This window comes from Ostrinia furnacalis, unplaced genomic scaffold, assembly GCF_004193835.3.
Source record: "Ostrinia furnacalis isolate ACB-3 unplaced genomic scaffold, ASM419383v2 OfSCF2800, whole genome shotgun sequence".
Classification (NCBI taxonomy): domain Eukaryota; kingdom Metazoa; phylum Arthropoda; class Insecta; order Lepidoptera; family Crambidae; genus Ostrinia; species Ostrinia furnacalis.
The window spans coordinates 287,969-308,315 of record NW_021133039.1 but is presented as its reverse complement, the minus strand read 5'-3'; the positions used below and the strand labels follow the sequence as shown (position 1 = coordinate 308,315).

The 20,347-nt window shown below is 35.8% G+C and overlaps 2 protein-coding genes across 4 annotated transcripts in view; both read right to left on the bottom strand.

Annotated features, from left to right (window-relative positions):
• LOC114356376 (uncharacterized protein K02A2.6-like) overlaps positions 1–20,347 on the bottom strand; it is a 341,613-nt gene that overhangs the window by 202,695 nt on the left and 118,571 nt on the right. The window lies entirely within an intron of this gene.
• Positions 1–20,347, bottom strand: part of pnt (ETS transcription factor pointed) — a 151,945-nt gene that overhangs the window by 110,124 nt on the left and 21,474 nt on the right. For all 3 annotated transcript variants that reach the window (XM_028309514.1, XM_028309516.1, XM_028309515.1), the window contains exon 3: positions 9,222–9,342. In XM_028309514.1, the coding sequence (XP_028165315.1) occupies positions 9,222–9,342 (121 nt within the window). The remainder of the gene's footprint in view (positions 1–9,221; positions 9,343–20,347) is intronic.

Here is a 20,347-nt window from a genome sequence, read left to right as displayed (position 1 = left end):
GTACAAAGAGTAGTTAAATATTGGTAAGTAGTGAAAAGAAGGGTCAAGTGCATTAACGAATTTTCATGCAATTTAATTCATGTTAGTAGGTGTACCTACTTAGAATGCTGTCAGGTCCAGACATTATGGAGTCTGTAGTTTTACAGTTTAACGTTGCTATAAGCATATACGATATATGAAAGCATTTAAGGAAAAGTCTTCAAGGATTTGAACCCTGAAAGGAGACGGTCAACGCTCACAGTAGCATCAGGCATGGAAAGCCGCGCCTTATTGCCTACTTTATATAATTTAAATAGCAATTTGGCGCAAGTTGGCATGATTTCAAACGTTTCGGCGGATCATAACGAGTCGCCGGCGGATTTATTGCCACGCTAAATCATTCTTTAGGACACAACCGAGAGAATAGCGGTCGTATTTAGAAGGAGCGAAAATCAAGAACTCAGCCAATTTCAACTTGCCCTAAGTTATAAACTGAAATACATTGGAGCTATCTAGAACTTCTAGGTTTAAGTTAAGGCACCAAAAAGTTAATTAAACAACTTTACTTATTTTGGGTTTGTTCTGCTGAAATTAAATCTCTCTTCTTCGTGCATTATTAAATTATTTACAAAACTTTTATCTGTTCTACGTCAAACGATAAAATCATGAAATAATTTATTTTACTGTGCAGTCCAGTATCAGCAATATTGAAATAACTAAAATATTTATACCATTAAACTTCTGGAATGGTGTGGGTGGACTGATAAGTGCCTAACCAGTTAGCATTAGATACCAACATAAATGATAAATAATATTTTACAGCTAACATTTTTGTGACACTCATGGTAGAGTCAAAAGTCAAATAAAATGGGGAATTATTATGCCTACTGTTCATTATTATTCGTTTAAGACGGCTGTAGGCTTACGTTAAAAATTTACATAATAATATTAAAGCCTAATAAAAGTATTCATGTGTGAAGAGGTAGGATCGTTTAGTATGCAAAATGCGCGGTAGCAGCGAGGCGAGAGGTGACAACGAGCCGATTTGGATGCGCGGGCGCTGCCAGCTACGCGGTGCGCATGCACTTAGACACAATGAAGTTATAGTCAAATTAATAAAAACGTCAGTTTATACACTTTTTACCTGAGTTTAAGAGATATTTGTCACTGTCGTATAAAAATGTGACCGTTATATTAATTTTCAAAGAATGAACCGTTATTTGGCCTAATACATACTGGTTAATTTGAGATTATGATGATAAAACGGAGCTTTTAATCCTTGGGGTAGAAGTCTCCTTATGGTTGAAAGTTGAAACGAACGAACTTTGTTTAATATGTATTGAATACAGTCATTCTGATTGTTATGAACGTTAGATTTATTATGATAATGTCTCTTCTCTCAAAGATGAATATGAACACACATAATTGATTAATATTTAAGATAATACGCTAATGACTTAAGAATCCAATATCGAAAAGAGTGTTTTTATCTTTCACTAGCTGACCCGGCGAACTTTGTTCCGCCCTAATGGCAATAAATAAGCAGACTTTTTTTTTATATTTCGAACGGGATAAAAAGTATCCTATGTCCCTCTCCTGGCTCTAAATTACCTCCCTGTCAATTTTCAGCTAAATCGGTTCAGCCGTTCTTGAGTTATAAGTGGAGTAACTAACACGACTTTCTTTTATATTATCTTTCATTACTATGTTTTAACTTGATGTTTAATGAAAGATTCAATGAAATTTTCCATTTATCCAATAATTGAAGGTTAGTAGAGCAAACAAGTTCCAAACGAAAGGGGAGAAAATGTTTCCCCTTGTCTTTCTAATGAGCCATCCGTTTCTAACGTCCATTCGACAAATAAGCCAACATGTCCGCCGACTGGTCTGGCCGCGGTACCAGGCGAGCATGACTCCTCGGGAGCTTTCGCTCGCCCTCGCCCATTCACGGCCTATGTGCGCATTCATGAATGGCCGCCTATGTGTGGGTGCAGCGTTCATGCACCGCATACGTGTGCGCCGCACACGTGTTTGCTTGAGCCGACATGGTAGGCATTCATGAGAATTTTCTTGTGTCAACATTGAACAGAAATAGTTTGCAGCTTTGTGGTCGTAAAGCAACGAAACGTTTGTCTCTAACTCGGGTTATTTGCGAAAGCTTTTAGCTTTACGATGCCCGCTTATGTATTGTAAACATTCGTTTACATTATTACAAACATGTACGGCTCTATTGTTTCTAGTGATGCTAGCCTCTATGATGCTGCGTTTCCTGATTTTCCTTTTATACGAGTCTTGTTCAGGATATTATTTTCACAAAGATTTCGAGTAGCACCATCAAGGAATTCGGTACTTGAATTTCTTTTTTTGGGACAAGTTGACTTGCTGATTGCCACTACCACCTGTGATAACTTCGGGCAAACTTACTATAAGCGAAGACAGAACAAGATGAATTTAAGAATATCTGACAAATATAATTGCACAATCATATTTTATAACGGTATTATTAATTGCAAAAATATTCCCCTCGACCAGCTTTAATACTGGCCGTCACCGTTGATTATACTGACACCATATGACACACAAGTGGTTAAGCTTCCACAATCAACATGTGCTGGCGTTAAATAAAAAAGAAAACTCAAAATGTATATCAAGCGGAATGAAACTGTATTTTGAGAATAATAAAGAATATAATTGCTTAATCAATCAAGCACCAGGTGACACACGAACCTCTGTTTCAACTTGATTGAGCATAAAAAACGCTTTACACGCCACGGTGTAGTGTTTCGCTATAATGTCATTTGTTCACAATTTTGATAGCTGATAAAAGTTGCTTGTGAAAGTTTTGACTTGATTTATCCATTCTAAAATCAATTGAAACTAAATGTATCAAATTACATAATGTATGTCTCGATAAAAAGCTCATTGTATGCTGAAATTATATTACTTATGTACCTACAACTTCTCCCTAGCAGAAAGGGGGTCATTTCTGCCTCTTATAGAATGTTTCTCAAGTAATAAATATGATCGATAGTAAAAAAGTAGAGACAATATGTATAAGCAGTGTTAATTGTTGAAAGCTGTAAGAAAAGCACGTTCTGCATTTCGCTTTAAGCTCGTTCGTTTTACCACCTACAGTGATGTAAGCCATGCCCAATTTAAAGTTACAAATACTAATGAACGGAGCGTTCATTCAACAAAGTCTAACTCATACGTGGCTTACAACTGTTAAATAATAACAATTTTCCACGAACTGTAACTTTAGCGTACAGACAGGAATTGGAAATGTACACAAAGTTGTCGGGGCGCATTTTGGCAACATCCTGTGGAGTCAACATCAACACTGCAGGGATGTAGTATGACTTTACACCGCAACATCCTCTGTGGTATCGTATGGTTGCTGTCCGCGACTGTGGTTTGGTGCCCGCTCGGACAATTTCTTTTAACTTTGCAACCAGTTTAGACAACATATTTGAACTGTATTTCATCTCAATAAAGTTCCAAATACGATGGCATAAAATAAGCCAGGTAAAGGGTTAAAGAAAAACCGTGACTGAATAGATCGCAAAGAAATTGACGTCATTTGTTACAGTTTCAGCTACAAAGTGGGTTTCGTATCAGCCATAAATGACGTTAGTGTTTATCACAAAATTCATGCAAATTAAGCAATTAAATTGTAGATGAGGTAATTACTAATTATCATGTGCTGTAAAGTCGGTTATTTTCCTAGGAAGGTTTAAAAAAGGTATTTTAAATGTCTAATACGGTTGTAAGTCTAACCTACCTAAGCCTGAATAATAGGAATCTAAGGGACTCTCTTAATAAGACTTAATGATGAAAAGAAAGCAAATTGATTCGGAATTCGAGGAAAATGTCAGTCAAAGATAAACCATTTTATTATTTTGTAATGTAACTGCGTGATGTAGACTAAAACTCGTCAACACTATAGTTCATTTTATCACTATGCTCTTACACATGAATATTCACGAAATATATTGCTACTGTGACTCAGCCAGCGGGTGCAGGCAGAGATAGTGGCAAACAAATTAATCGCATTGTTCTCGTTAGCTAGAACATTGATATGATAACGTCCACCGAGTTTATTTATGTCGAGACGAATATAAATTATGTGCAGCGGAATATTACGGCCGCAGAATTGAGTATGGTCAAGGTGAAGATTGCAAAATTTTAAACGGTGTCAAATTCAAAATGTTTGTTGCGAAGTAAGTGCAAATAATAAGGAGTTTGATTGAATTAAGTATGAATAAAACCTGAAAGAGATGTATAAATAAGATCTAAATTGTCTGAACTACAAAAGTACGTCTACATCTATGAGAAATAAATTCTTGGAATTTCATCCTTATAATATGTAAGTTTTAGAAATTGAATCTTTAAAATATAAGTAGATACATTCTACCAAATAGTGAAAATCATTCAATGCAAACCCTTACTTAAACAACAAGAAAAACACAAAAGCTCTCAAAACCATGCCAATATACTCAAGCGATATCTACAAAGTTGCCTTTTCTTCGAACTACTTACAAGATAATAACCTAATTATTGATCCATTACGCGCGTCCATCATCAAGCCCGCTACAGATGGCGTACTGGTACGAGTTTACTTAAATACACGTTGCAAAATACAGCAGCTTCCAAAGCTTGTCAACAAAGAAAGAGCAAATTATATTGCCACGAGTATGAGACGAAGGCGGGGTCACATACACCGGTGTAAAAGTTTCTTACAAGTTGCATGTGGTCAAATTACTACGTACGATAAAGTAGAGGATACAACTGTGAAGATACGGATGCATATTTTCATTCGATCTCACGCTACTAGTCTGGTGAAGTCATCTAGTGATAAACTGACTGAACCATCATGACATGGCTTAATCGGACCAACGCGAGCATAAGCTTTTTAAAGCAAGACTTTTCTTTTCAGAAAATAAAAAGTACTTTCTAAATAAGTGTAAGAATGAATTAATTGATGATGAATTATGATTATTTGCGGTACATGTGTAATGTAGTAGAAGCTCTACGATATGAAAAGTGAATTCGCGTCAAGTTCACTCGCTACAACCTTTCATTAAACTGACTAACTTTACTACGGCCTACTACCTATTACTTCTCGTAGTTTATTCTGAGTTCGTATAAACATTGAAAGACTCTCTGTGCTTTTATTAATGAAGGCGACCGATAGTGTTACAATACATAATGAGTACTGCAACTTTGCAAGCAGTGCAATTATAGTTAGCCCACCGCAGAGCGCATGTATGTGTACTATGTACAGCCACCATAGCTGACATTATACATATATTTATTATAGTATTTCTGTATGTACATAATTATTATGGGTAAACATGTAAATCTTATCGCTAGGACCGCAACTATTTTTAAAACTCTAGGGCATTTAATTAGGTGTTAATTAAGCCCTGAATAATTAAGAGGGATTTCTAAGAAATGAAGGAAAATCCGGTTTTTAAACCTAACTCAATTAATATTTTTTGTAAACCTAAACCAATGTTTATCAGCGGTTAACCGGGTCTTAACGCAAAATACCCATTGTTAACACAGAATAAATAATTGGATTGAAAGTAAGTTTCGGTTTATTTTTATTTACTTTCTAATATTTATTCTATTTGGGTCTGCTGTTTTAATAAATATTCATTTAGTATGCAAAATATTATGATGTAGGTACTGGTAATTTAATAACCATAAACATGCTTGACAAATAATGTATTATAATTTCAATTTGAGTAAACTTTGGGATCATGCATAACTAAAGCAAATAGGTAGAAGGGGGGTTCCTAAACTTTTGGAAAGTCACTTCGAAGTCGCGGGTGTTCTCTAACAACTAAACGCATAGGCTCCTTGAAATCACATTGCATTGTTCGCACAAACTTAATATAGTGTTCCCACGTTAGAACATACATAGTACAGAAACAATGGGCCCGTATGAGCCCACCCCGGAGCCCGAATGCACCAGTGCAGTTCGTTACCCTCCCACGCGTATTGAAATTAGGTGCAAAACAAACGACACGCGGTAATGATTTTTGTACAGTCAGCAAAAAAGGCTATATTACAATATTATAAAGCTTTTGATGATGAATGGATGTCTGTTAACTTTTTCATGCAAAATCTACGAGACGGTTTGGACTTTCATTAAATATTACATCAGAATAGCCTTCGAGATACAATTAGATTTCCTTTTTACCGACTTTGACTGGTTTTCACCCATTGTCAGGAGCCAAATATAAATAACAATTTTAGTAAGTAACTTCGCAAAATTACCTGTTTTAATTTTGATCTTAGGAAAGTATTTTATGATTACATACTTATCAGGAAGAATGTATAATATTTTTCACATTTTCACATTTTGTCGTTTATTAAGTTAAAAAGAAAATTGCCTTGGTGCGTTTGTTGCTGACTGTACTTAAGGATATTTTATTTATTCGTAATTTGAGTGTTTTGAACTCGGAGACAATATTATGTTCTCGCATCCTTTTATGTTAAGCGAAAATGATACGTTGTCAAATTAGTTTTAATTGCTCTTTAGAAGAAATTTTGTGATTTATACACAATGAAAGAATGAGAAATTTAATTAATATTTTTTAATTATACATCCTATTGCCGATATCAATAAAATAATCTAAGTCAACGTAAAACTCTCATCATAACTCAAAAATAAACTTTTCTGTCATAACATTATAAGCTTTAATTTTCAGTAACCTGTGACACAATCATTAAGCATTTCACTGAAAGATTTTACAACAAACCAATTTTTTGTAAAAGATTTCTTTGCTATATCATTGGAACCGCAATAGTCAATTTCTGTTTCCTCAGGGAAAGTTTAAATTAATCCACAGTGATAAGTTAAAACAAATTTTCCATTCGGCATCACCAAGGGAGCATAGACAATGATTAGCAAATAGGTGAAGCCCGAATAGGATAATACGGCGCATCCTCGTTACAGCCTAGCGGTCTGCTTCCATAACCCACTTTACATCGAAAAATAACTATAGCTTCCCCTTCTGAATGCATGTATAGTTTCGCTAACAGTCTTTGCGATAAGCGAGGCGTGGGCGGGATACGCCAATCGCGAAACGTCACGGAGGGAAATTCGCTTTTATATCTACTCTTCTTACGGACGCAAGAAGCTCTTGTATTGTTTTTTATTTTTTTTAAATTATCACAAATGTGAGTCAAATATGAGTGGTACAACGCGATAGCGTCATTTGATAATTTATACTCATTTAGAAACATAATCATATCAGTGAATGCTGCCATTCTAATTCTAATATTTTATTTTTCCTTTCTCTTATTTTCTAAAACGAAGAATTTCTCCTTCTTTGTTTAATAAAAAAATATGTAAACGACTACGGTTATTAAGTAAGCAATTAATAGTGATGGGCCGACTATGGTCTTTGCCGACTAACCGACTAGCCGACTAATCGGTTTCCAAATTGCCGATTAGTCGGCCGACTAGTCGGCAATGCCGATTAGTCTAATACCTACTTGTCCGAAGAATAATATCTAGATTTCTCAAAGAAATAAGAATATCTAAAGAGATAAAAAATATAACTTCTTGAGAAATGAAATTTCTTTAATTATAAGAAAAATAAAAAGCAACACACAATCACCTAACTAACAGTACCTAAGGTAAATGTCATAATTTTCGACGACGGAGGGGTCAGAGGAGGTGACAATATGATCGCCTCCTGCTGGGCTAGGATGCGCGCCGTGATATTATTCTTAAGTATCGACGTCAAAATGTATGGGCAAATTGCGCTTATCGCGGCACGCATCCTAGGCCCACTGATTCCTCTCCACCCTCCACGGTGATGGTCAAAATCTGGGAGCGTGGGGGTACCCTCGCCTACATAGCACGGACTACCACCACCCTCGGATAGGCAGGGCCCGCCAATTGCTGGTACAGACTGTGATAGGTGATGGCTTTGTCCGGATTCCCATAGTTCTTCACACTAAGGCTATCGACGGAGCTCAGGGGTTATTTATGTGGGTATTCCTCATCCTTCCGATGAGAGGAGAATTCTATGCATTTTTGCCCCGAAAAAAAAAGTGTCATAATTTTTATATGGACAAATTATAGAAACTTGACACATTTTTGACGATTTCCTGGTAATTTTAACTAATCTTAACTTTGTATGAATTTAGTCTGATTGCCAAAATTTTAAATCAGGTGAAACCACTTTTTACTGATTTTTTGCAGTCAATAATGGTTTAGTTAGATAAACGCCCTTGGTCTACCTCATAATCATCTTGGTAATTATGAGTTTTATTTCATTTAAATTTTTAATTTGTAATGCGCCGATTATAATCGGCAGATTTTGCCGAATAGTCGTCACTAGTCGGCGACTAGTCGGCTCATCTCTAATTAAGTAAATTATTAATAAAAAGTATCCCAATCTACAAAACCCAGTTACATAAGCAAACCCCCCACAAAATAAGGAGCCGGACACTCGCGTTGGCCGGTCCGGACACGGCTGATCGCTTCCTCCCGTCTCCGGAACCCGGACGCCTTAGGGAAGCGTAATGTCAACTATCATCGCGCTCCGGCCTTCATCTGTCTCGCTTATTGGCTGGGATCACGTGGTCTTTATTAACTGCATTCGAGGAGGGGTGTTGTAAATCCGACTAGGTTAGAGATATAGTAGATGCGCTACTCGTTATTTAGGTTTTTTTTTAATGGGAGAGGAGGCAAACGAACAGACGGTTCACCTGATGGTGAATGATTACAGTTGCCCATAGACGTCGTACATAGAGCCATATGGTATCAGCATATCGAGAATTATTAACTGCATTCGAGGAGGGGTAATGGTAGATCCGACTAGGTTTTAGATATAGTAGACGCGAAGCTCTCTATTTAAGTATGAGCATATCAATTTAAATTGTACCTGCTTTAATAATTCACAATATTTGTGAAGTACCTACTTATTACGAAATACGAATATCTAAGAATTGCAAAACATTACATAATAATCAATTGTAGATTTATTACGTTTATACAAATTAACGTTTGATTGGCTAAAATTTACTTTTTTGCCTACGAAGACAAAACGTTCATAATACGTAGTACCAACCCATATTTTAGCTAGCGGCTGCTTTATGCTGCCCTGTGCCGTAATGTGATGGTCAGAGGTTTTAATGGGAAACCTCACTCCATAGGTTTCTCTACCGCACAAAAATATATTTGATTTATTTTATAAGTTATTGCACAAATGACTTACCTAGCGAGGCCTCAGGGTCCGAAAGATCCGAGAGCGAAGGCACTTTCTGCATGGCGCGTGGCTCCTCGGCTTCCGGTGGCTCGCTCTTGATGCCCTCAACCGCGCCGCCGCCCTCATCGCACTGTTTCAAAAAAAGAACAATCATTTTAATTATTATGTATTTATTAAGAACGCAAAAAAAACGAGATGATCACTAGCAGTGTTTGCAAATACGCGCTGACACGTAGACATTGTAGCATGCATAGAATTCTATGGTCAAATCTAAATAAATTTCGGATTAAATCTATTAAGATTTAACCAATTTATTAATGAGTTTAAATTTATACTTCAAATACTGTATTCATTTTATAAATAATAATAAATTAATCAAATTTTAAATGTAGAGACAGCAAAAAAAGAAAAAGTAAATAGACGCATACAAAAACTAATAGAACGTCAAACACTATAATGTAGGTACGTATTTTTTTACTATGTAGCGTGTAGCCCCACGTAAATTTTCTGATTATCTTAAAATTTTTTGTCTAAGTAATTTCCAGTCTATGCTATCAAACTTTTTTGGTATGCTATCCATGCCTATTTTAAGGTATTATTAACTGAATCCGTAGGCCCAGACCAGAGGCACTATAGTGAATATTTTTTAAGCCGCGCATGTCCGAACAGCGAACGGAAGCGGAGCCGCGTGTGCCGGGCATACCGACGAGGCTCGCTGACCGGACCCACATGGTATCTAACGAACTGTAATACATATATTTTAATAAATTGAATTCGAAGAACTGCCTAAGTTGCTCCTACTTTCCTCTGGTAAATTACATAGACAGGGACTTGTTCCTAAACTAAATTATCCGGTGATAATGATGATGAATCCGATCAAGATTTTCCATTCAAAAATATTAATGCATACTATTTTATGTTTACCCATATTTAACGACATTCAACAACACATAACAGGCGTATTCTGAAATAAAGTTAAGACATTATGAACAAAGATTTTAAGATAAAAATCTTTCATAATGAAAATAGATTTTCTATTTAAATTGTTTATTTTCATTCAAGTGTTTGTCACTTGAACGTTTGTTAAAACGCAATGAGATCTATTAACATAATATCAAATCTAAGCTTCAATAAACAAGCATCATTGTCGTGTAACTCACTCCTGACCCTTCGTAGCGTCCATGACAGTTCCCTAATCATAAAGCATATCAATATTGCCCAATAAAAACGTCGAAATCGAATCAGCGACCCTCCGGACATTTAGGTGATTTGTCGAGGCAAACACACTCAATCTGAGCCCTTTGGAAGTAGTAGACGCGTTCGTAAAGTGATTTTCTTACCTTTTATAAACTTAATTGGCAAGGAAATATTTTATCTTTTTGTAGGAGAGATTTTCTTGAAGACAGTGTAAATTGTAGTAGAGATGTGGCCCAAGTTACACGTAATTTAGGTACACGTAATTAATCGGAAGAATTATCACGATAGTTTGAGAACTGAAGACTAATATACATTTTTGTTGCAAAATAGTGTGTATTACAACAACGAGATAAGCCACCATGTTTAGCTTATGAAGTGATGTTATCTGTACATATTCATAAAAAATTTAATAAGGATTTCAGGAACTTCATCTTGAAGGAAAGTATCTAAATATAATTTTAGTTTAGGTTTCCAAAACCTGGAAAAATTTTAACTATTGTATTTTATTCCTGTAAATATTACTAATAGTTTGTCTATTTTATTTGGGCCCTTCCTTTCCAGAATATAATTCGATTCATTTCGTTAGTGCGCACGGAGTAGGTAATTAGTATTGTCTGGCCATCCGCGCCTGAAGTTCGAGTATAATTATATTTGCCGTCGTGAACAGCATATTATAGATGTCATACAGTGACTCACTATCATATGATTTGCGGGCGTTTTATCTGATTGCTCATACAGTTTGGTACAAAAGTCCACTGAGGGTCCCTGTGTTAGCTACGAATTGAAATAGTTAATGTGATTATATGAAATGTACTTGGCCAAATACCTGCCAACGTATTTGGCCAAGTACAGTTAATCAATCACTATATCAAATTCACGCTATTAAGTCAAATTGATAGTGCAGTCGTTTGATGTGCGATAGCAAAATCTTAAACGTGAATTATTTTTGTTATTAGAGAATTGATCGATTTGTTTTCCAAAAATAAAAATGATAAAACTTAATCTTATCGAAAAACAATTTTAGAATGGACAAAAGATTAAAGACATTTTGGAAACTGGCGACACAGACGCACGCGTCGAATAAGAATTGATTCTCAAACCGGTCGACTGATGGCATCCATCAATAAATCGCAGACGGACATGACAGACGTTTAAATTTACTACATGTGTTAACGAATCCCCCATTCAGTGAACCGTCCGATGATGGGCCGGTAAACAGCGAGGGATATTTTGGTGCGCACGCGCTCACCCTTGACTTGCCACGTGATTATCCTGATTGGGGGGCACGGTCTTCATTTCTTACACCTCTATTGCTTGGTGTGTCTATTGAGACGCGTTATTTGTTGGTTTTTTGTTCAGTTCAATGCATTTCAGTCCCCTAGCTGCTCGTTTGTAGCAGGAAAGTTAATGGAAATAGTTGCTTTACGACGTTTTTCTGTCCCCAAATATGATGTCTCATTATCAAAACACTTGATGCTCTTTTGCCAATTCACTTCTAATTTTCCATTATACGTAACAGTTCATTTTCTTATCAACAGCAACGATTTAGCTAATCTTTGTTTGATATCCCAGAAACATGTCGTCACCCATTGAAAAACAAATGACATAGAGTCGACACAGTCGTACTTATATTTAGCGTAGTTTCTGATAGTAGTCGTAGATGTCAAGAATATTTATTTTATTACAATAAAACTGGAAATAAACTGTTAAGAGTGGTTTTAAGATGATGCTGACCTAAATGCGAAGTTTATTAATAGATGCAAGACCTATTAGTGAAATGTCTGCAATAGCGTGTTCAGCAGAACCAGCCCACATTATTATAATGAATTTTGGTGTGTAAAAAACAAAAAGTACGAGTAAGATGAGGAAAATTAAGGAAAATCCTGAGAAATTAAATATTTTGGCTGAAGTTTACAATGAATTAAGAAAGTATCATCGAAAATTCTGATCATGGTCGTATTCATCATGGGATAATTGTATAATAAGCTACTAAACTCAGTAAATGTTCAGGATAATACTAGAATAGAACTAGGTAACTACTTACTACCCCCACGGAAAAATTAGGATGTCATTTTTCATTCTAAAGTTCTATTTACACATCCTGAAAATCCTGAAATTAATGATTTCAAAACGATCTTTCTGAAGACACTACTTTTTTAAATCGCCTCTATATTTATGGCGCACCTTAAAACGTGTTTAATAAACGATTTGTCGTGAAGTGTGTGTAGACTTGAACTTGTCACTCTCTATCACGTGTCGCTACTTTTTAACGGGCTGATTTATCGGGCGGGTAATCCCCGGATTGTCATACATTACATGCTTGAAATATAGTTCGGAGCGAAGCTGTTATTTATGCTTAGCTGACACTTTATCTGTGGGAACGACACGTCTTGTTTATCATGCCTTTATATTTGTATTAAGTCATCGTCATTACCTTTTAATCAGAGCTAGTGGAAAAATAAGCCTGGCTTAGAAGAAATCTTTCCTACGCAACTTTAGTTTATTCGTTGGAATTCGAAATGAACGCAGGCCAGCACCTACATATTTACAAAACAAAATTGTACAACAAGCTGCTTAGTTTATCGCTTTAATGCTTGAGTTCCTACGCACACGGCTAACGAACTAGAAATACAATAATTTATATAGAAAAATCACAACAAATTTGTCATATCCTGGGACGGGTCTTTTTAATTAGGGGCCGGATATCACCCTGTCCCTAATGAGATACGCACGGATGGGCAGGATAATTTCTACGAGTAATGATTATGTTCAACGAAGAAAAGTCAATCTCGATTTGTACATAATGATACAGCGATCTTTTTCTCAGACAGTGAATATGAACTATACGGACTCGTATTTCCTAGATTTTATGCGGAAGTTAATTTTAAAGGTCAGTAAATATACCTAAGAGTGACTTTGAGATAACCACAATGTTATTTTCCCGTTTACATAACGTTTGCTTCTGAAAATGCTACTACTCTACCTACTTTTTAGATGAATAAAGTTTATCTGCCTAACGTTTTCGTTCGAGAAGTCCTTATCGTTCAACTGGAATTTCTAATACTGTTTCTTTACATCAATAGTTTACAAAACTATCCAAATTTATAGACATCATCTGGCTTGGATATTGTTTATTAAGCTAAACTTTGCAACAGAAAATTCGAATAATGCTGCAGTGTAGTGTATCAATCAGCAAAACCTACGCAACATAGTCAATGTTGAAAAATATTTTATGCATTCTTGTTCAGTGTTTTTTTGTTATCTACTTGAAATGCAGGATTTTTCAGCACTTGATTTCAAATGTTGGGATAATTATTGGAACAAAGATTTTGTACGAATGACCTTAATTGAGGTAGGTTTTCTAATGCTATGATCTAGTCTAGAAAAAGGCTGCTCAACCTTTGGAAGAGTTGGGCCAAACGGTAAATTCAGTGGTTAACGACGGGCCACTTATATTTCCTATTTCAGTTGCTCTCAGGACAAGTGCAATAAAAACTCAACTATGTACATATTAAGATCAAACCATACTTGCGCGGGCTACGTAGCCCGCGGGCCTGGGGTTGAGTAAAGATCTTCAAATCTATTTGTGCAGTGGTTCACTTGCCATAGATTTTCGTTTTGGGTATCCAGGATCAATGATTAGAGTAAAATTTTCGTAAGCTTCGGTTTATTTTACTAATAAACTTTTTCACAGAGGTCAACAAACCGACTGTGAAATTATTTACTGTTTAGTCTCGCTGGCTCCTACTTAAAATTCGGTGGTAAATATTAATCCTCAGACAAATCATAATGAGACAAATATTAATGAAACATAAATAAATATATTTCTAAATGAATAAAATACATTCATTTCCCTCGTACAAACAGGTATTACCCGTACCAAGATTACACAAAGCGAATCATAAGTGATAGACTATATAGGTTGGATATGGATTAAAATCGCTTGTAGTAGTATAAATAAATAAGATAGTAATAAATAAGATGCCCTATCGGGGTCCCCCTCAGTTTTTACTAACAAAATCCCTTGCTGTATACGTATTTGAACCACAGAATCAAATGATTTTTTTTTGTCGAAACAGACTTCTATTATCGTAGCTAACTGCCAAGCCGGACGAATCTAACCTACTGTTGTTTAATGAATAAATGTTTTTAAATTACTTTGGTATATGTGACACTTTCTTTTCATGTATTATTATAGGCAGTTGTCTCAGACTGAAGGCTGAATGATAATCATGCCTGCAAATAAGAAATGGATATCAAATTCAATTATTTAGTCAATGCATTTCGGACATCAGAAACTGAAGACTTTTTCATAAAATAATATCATTTTCTTTTTTGTCACATAAGTTAATACAATAGTCACCTCATGTACCTACCTACTTTATATTTACAAATCCGATGGTGACAAAACTCAAAACCTTGACCCATTTTTAAAGCAATCCATTTGTCATTTTGAACTATTGTGTTTAATTTACGAAACAGTTCATTTGGTAAACAGATGGAGAAGACGATATTATGTCGGATTCATGTACAAAACGGGAATTGAATCTATTCTTTTCCTTCACCTATTCTGAACACTTTATCGTCATATTTCGACAAACGTAAATTATGTCAAGTGTATTTTTATGGAGCCACTCTACCAAGTGAAGGTGTTAATGTCATAACGGCTGACAGAGCCCCCTATATTACGGAGGTTATTAACGGCCTCGCATTCCGACTATACTGATAATTTAATAGCTGCAGTCGTATGACTTATTTGTTTATGTATGGCTAAAGAATTAACTTGTCAGTAAATTGTGTAGAGCGTCCCCATATACTGGTAGAATTTGGTAGCTGACTGATGGATATTTCATGATGCTTACCTAGTTAAGGCATTGCAACATAGAATGGCTTTTAGGTAGAGCTATTTTGCATCAAATGTATCTAATTGTTTAGAATTAATTGAGTCTGTTAAAAGTAACTTTACTTGCTCTGGGAGAAACGTTTTGTCAGCTCAAGAATAGTTTTTTTTATCCACAACGAGGAAGCTCTTGGCCTGTATCTCACCTATGGTAAGTGATGATCAGGCCGAAGGTTGATCTTCACCCGGAATCCTCAACCACGGAGGAACTAGCTAATTTTAATTATTTAATGTTATATTAAGGTATTTGTTGGTATTAGGAACTAGTGTTTTTTACCCGACTGCGCCAGAAGCAAGGTTATGTTTTTTGTTTTTGTAGCGCTGACCCTATGTTTCTATACGTAAACTTTAATTAGGTAGCCTGCGTCACTACATATCGTGGGATAGCGCAAAAACTTTATAAAATTATTTATTCGCATAATGTTTTATAATTTGGTAATTGTTATGCTTGATTTTTCAACGAGGGTCGTCTTTAATAGTTTTTAATACAGCTGATTAGTGTTATGTCAGTTTTGAAGCTATTTAAGTGTGGTTAAAGAAACTCTCTACAATTAAAAATTAATGAAACAATAATGAGGTAATATTTGAAAGTTTTCTTATACATAATGAATGATAAATGGTACCTGGTTATGAATTGTTATAGGGCAATCAGGTGAATTGATATTTTTTATAATTTATTCAATATGTTAATTAGACAAAGTACTGCCGTTGGCGATATATCGATAACCTACGGCTATAATTAGCCTAACTCTTTAACCTAACGAAAAACACTTCGTAAGTCAGTCTTAAAAAGTCGTGTCTTTTTTTCATGACGGCAAGCTAATGTCGAAACTCATTAGAGTAGCTTAGCGTCAGTGTCACGGGCAAGTTTAAAAATAAATAAAAAACAACGCGCTTTGAAATAGGAACTCCAGTTTGTTTTCGATACTCCTTCCCCGGTGATTGATTGTTACCGTGCGCCCGAGTGTATCAAATTGACTTCTATTCATAAATAATGCAGCATGAAACGTTTATTATTAATTAGTATAATTAATCAGTAAAGTGAACTTACTCAGGTCGTTCGTACATCTTATTTGTTTACATATCGGGAAGTTAGAGTTCAAATTTAACTCGTCCTTACTTGACTTCTCATCTTTGCACGCGGCTTTGCTCGCATGAATTTTGGTCTATCAAAGAAAATCTTTACAGTGTGTCCTAATGACCATCTAAATTGTATTCGTATTTGACTTTTAAACACCATTTTCACCTTTTCACGTATATTTGAAATAAAATAAAGAAAAAATCCTTCTTCATGAAACAGACTATTTCATGTATCAAATTATATTTAAAAAAATTTGGCGCAAAAATGTGAAAACTATTGATCAACAAAATTTGCATTTATTGACTACTCTCATAGCGTCTGCTTCAGATATTGAAACCACAGATAAATTATAATACTAGTTGAAACTAAAAGCTTTGCTATAGATGGCTTCACTTTTCTACCTAACCATAATGTTAGTAGTTCAAGTAAGCAACCAGAAACAAAGTGGTGTCAAAAAAGACGAGTGTCCGAGTCCGCTCACGGTCGGCTGCGCGTGCGCATCCGGCGCGCACCGACCGCAGCTTAGGGACTAGTGGACACTGACCAAGAAATTACCCTACAAGGGAGGGACATACGCTGATACACTTCGCGCCGAGAATTCGTCTATTTTACAACTAAAGAGTTTGGATGCTAAGACTCCACCGATTGCAGCTTGGGCACTAGTGGACACTGACCAAGAAATTACCCTACAAGGGAGGGACATACGCTGATACACTTCACGCCGAGAATTCGACTATTTTACAACTAAAGAGTTTGGGTGCTAAGACTCCACCGATTGCAGATTGGGGACTAGTGGACACTGAGCAAGAAATTACCCTACAAGGGGAGGGACATACGCTGATACACTTCGCGCCGAGAATTCGACTATTTTACAACTAAAGAGTTCGGGTGATAAGACTCCACCGATTACAGCTTGGGGACTAGTGGACGCTGAGCAAGAAATTACCCTACAGGGGAGGGACATACGCTGACACACTTCGCGCCGAGAATTCGTCTATTTTACAACTAAAGAGTTTGGATGCTAAGACTCCACCGATTGCAGCTTGGGGACTAGTGGACACTGAGCAAGAAATTACCCTACAAGGGAGGGACATACGCTGATACACTTCGCGCCGAGAATTCGACTATTTTACAACTAAAGAGCTTGGGTGCTAAGACTCCACCGATTGCAGCTTGGGGACTAGTGGACACTGAGCAAGAAATTACCCTACTGCTTTACCTTTACTGGCATCCAAGCTGCAGAATGTGGGCCATTTGCAGTCGGACACAAGACTATTCCCATGATCTTTCAGATTACTTTTAAAACAAAACTACTGGAGATTCTCTGTGGTTGTTTCTGTACTCTTTATATAATAATTGCAGGCGACTATAAAATATTATTATGCTCATCATCATTCAACATCAGTTAAGATTAAGATCGAATATTGTAAAAAAAGTAAAAGCGTAAAAGCGAGATTCATTTTTCTACAATATCACTAAGGAATAGAGATGATTTGGTGTCAATGTTAGACGGTCTCACTGTCATCACAATTGTCACATTCTATCGGCGTCGACTGTACCTCGTGAGGGAAAAAGGGGGATATAACTGAGCGCACACTCGGTAGAGTTAATTTGATACCCATCACACACCATATGCCCGCAACTATGGACCTTACACGTCTTCCTTGCCTGCAAGGTCCCGTGATAATGGGTAAAGGTCAATTTTAGGTGAAATATTGGTATAAAAACTACGCTAAGAGCTTAAGAATGCCATAGAATAATAGGATGAATATTCAACCTATTTAAAATTTAGTTTGTGATGCGACTCTTAACGCTAAAAAAATAAACTTAAAAAATACTGAATGTGTTGAAAGATGCGATGTATAAATTGGAGAATAGTATTCAATTTAATAACTAAATAATTTACACTCTCAAGAAATAATTAATGTTTTTCTCAAGTAAGTAATTTCAAGGTAAGAGGTCCAGCCGCTAGTCTGGACTGAGAAAAACTGTAATTATGTATCCAATTACAAAATATAAGCACTTGCAGGCCACTCGAAACAGCCCGAACCGTACAATTACACTCATTATAGGGAACTTCTATTGGAAATAGTAACTCGGGTAGAGTCGATACTGTTTATCGATTTCATAGTCTTTTGATTAGTCGATGGCATTTTGACCTGGAAAATGAAACGGCGCGATTGAGGCTTGGTGTTGTAATAATAATAATTGTGATAGAATTTATCCCGACTACATTAAGCCTAATTTCTTCAATAATTAGTCGGTCAGTTTTTCAGTCAGATAACAAATTCGTTCATCCCTTACAAAAAAAAAAATACTGATGACAATTCCCGATCCAATTCTTCAATAAAATAATTAGTCGGTCGAATGACAAATTCTTTCACCCCATATTTAAAATACTACAATTTATCGATATACATACAACATAATACCATTTATCGATTCCTAATTGGTTGGAAATCCAAGTCTAGATAATCGATACGCACAACACTAGCACAAACACAGCGAGAGCCTGTTTTCCATTTCTGTAAGACTGGGCGCTGTAAACTAGCGTACCTACACGCTAACTCACCAGGCTAGCAAACTAAGTGCTAGTAAACCTACAACTATGGGACTGTGTCAATTGCCAGTATCGGATGCTTGTTTATGCGACAAGGTGAAAAGGCTTTCCAATCGCATTTGACAAGTTGCATAAAATACTGAGGCTGCAAGTAGACATTATGATTGCATGAGGAGATACGAAAAATTATGACTTCATGCAAATATGTATGTAAATTCTAATACGGATTTAGTACCATTTATTTAAGTAGCTGTGTCCGTAGTCGTACGCATTGAAATCGGTCCCCATCCTGTAGTTTAGCTAAGCTAAGAACTCTATATTGAGTTGCCCTAATAAATGGATCAAGCTATATTTTTCATGTTAATGTCACTTAGATTTTAGTATGGATAGGATACAGACAATATTCCAAAAAACATGTCTAATTTCTATTCAATATTAACAAAACTTCAGAAATTACTAAATTGTCATAGGTATAGTTTCATCAAAGTTAATGCAAAACATTATTTAGTTATTAACATCAAATAAGTAATGCAAATGAAAATAATTTCAGATTCGTTATTGCTATTAATATGAAAATCTGTAAACTAGAAAAACAAGATTGCGGGGAAGATATTATTAAGTCATAAACTATGTATAGAGTCTTCACCGCGACCATTACCACCGGTCCCTGCAAGGTTTCTAATGAATTCTATCTACATAGAGATTCCCATTTCTCCGCGACATCGGATATCCTGGCCACTTTGACAGTTTTAATAAATTTATCCGACCAAGTAAAGTATGAGTAAGGTGCTATAAAGGTGAGTTTAGGCTGGAACAATTACCTACTTGTAGAGTTGTAAGTGTTGTGACTGAATAACCAACCGCTCTATGATAAGTTCCTTTCACAAAGCAAACGTGCTTCGGAAACTGAGCTTATGCCTGTGCTTATTATACCATTCATAAGATTTTTACATTACATATCTATGTACTTTTACCTAACGAAGCTCAAAACTCAATTCAATTTAAAGCTTACATTGAGACTTTTGGTTCTTTGAATTTCATTAGAAAGAGACTAATCCTGTGATTAAATATCTTTTGATATACTTTATTATTAAGATCGAGATCGAATCGCGTTATTTTTCTGTATTGTCGGTATACAATACCGACTTAAGTTATGTGACAGATTAAGGCCGTATTATTTAATTTTTCTAATTAATTAATCAATACTTTTGTGGCTGCAGCCGCAGGCGAAACTCGTCGATTTTTTATGTAAACCAATCAGGTCAATCCGTTATGTATTTTATAAATATTCAATTACCCAACAGAGTGAAAATCTAGAAAATAAGTAATAACTTATTTGTTTTACAATTTAGAAAGTGTGATCATAGTATCAATCGACAGGCCTTAACACCGGATTT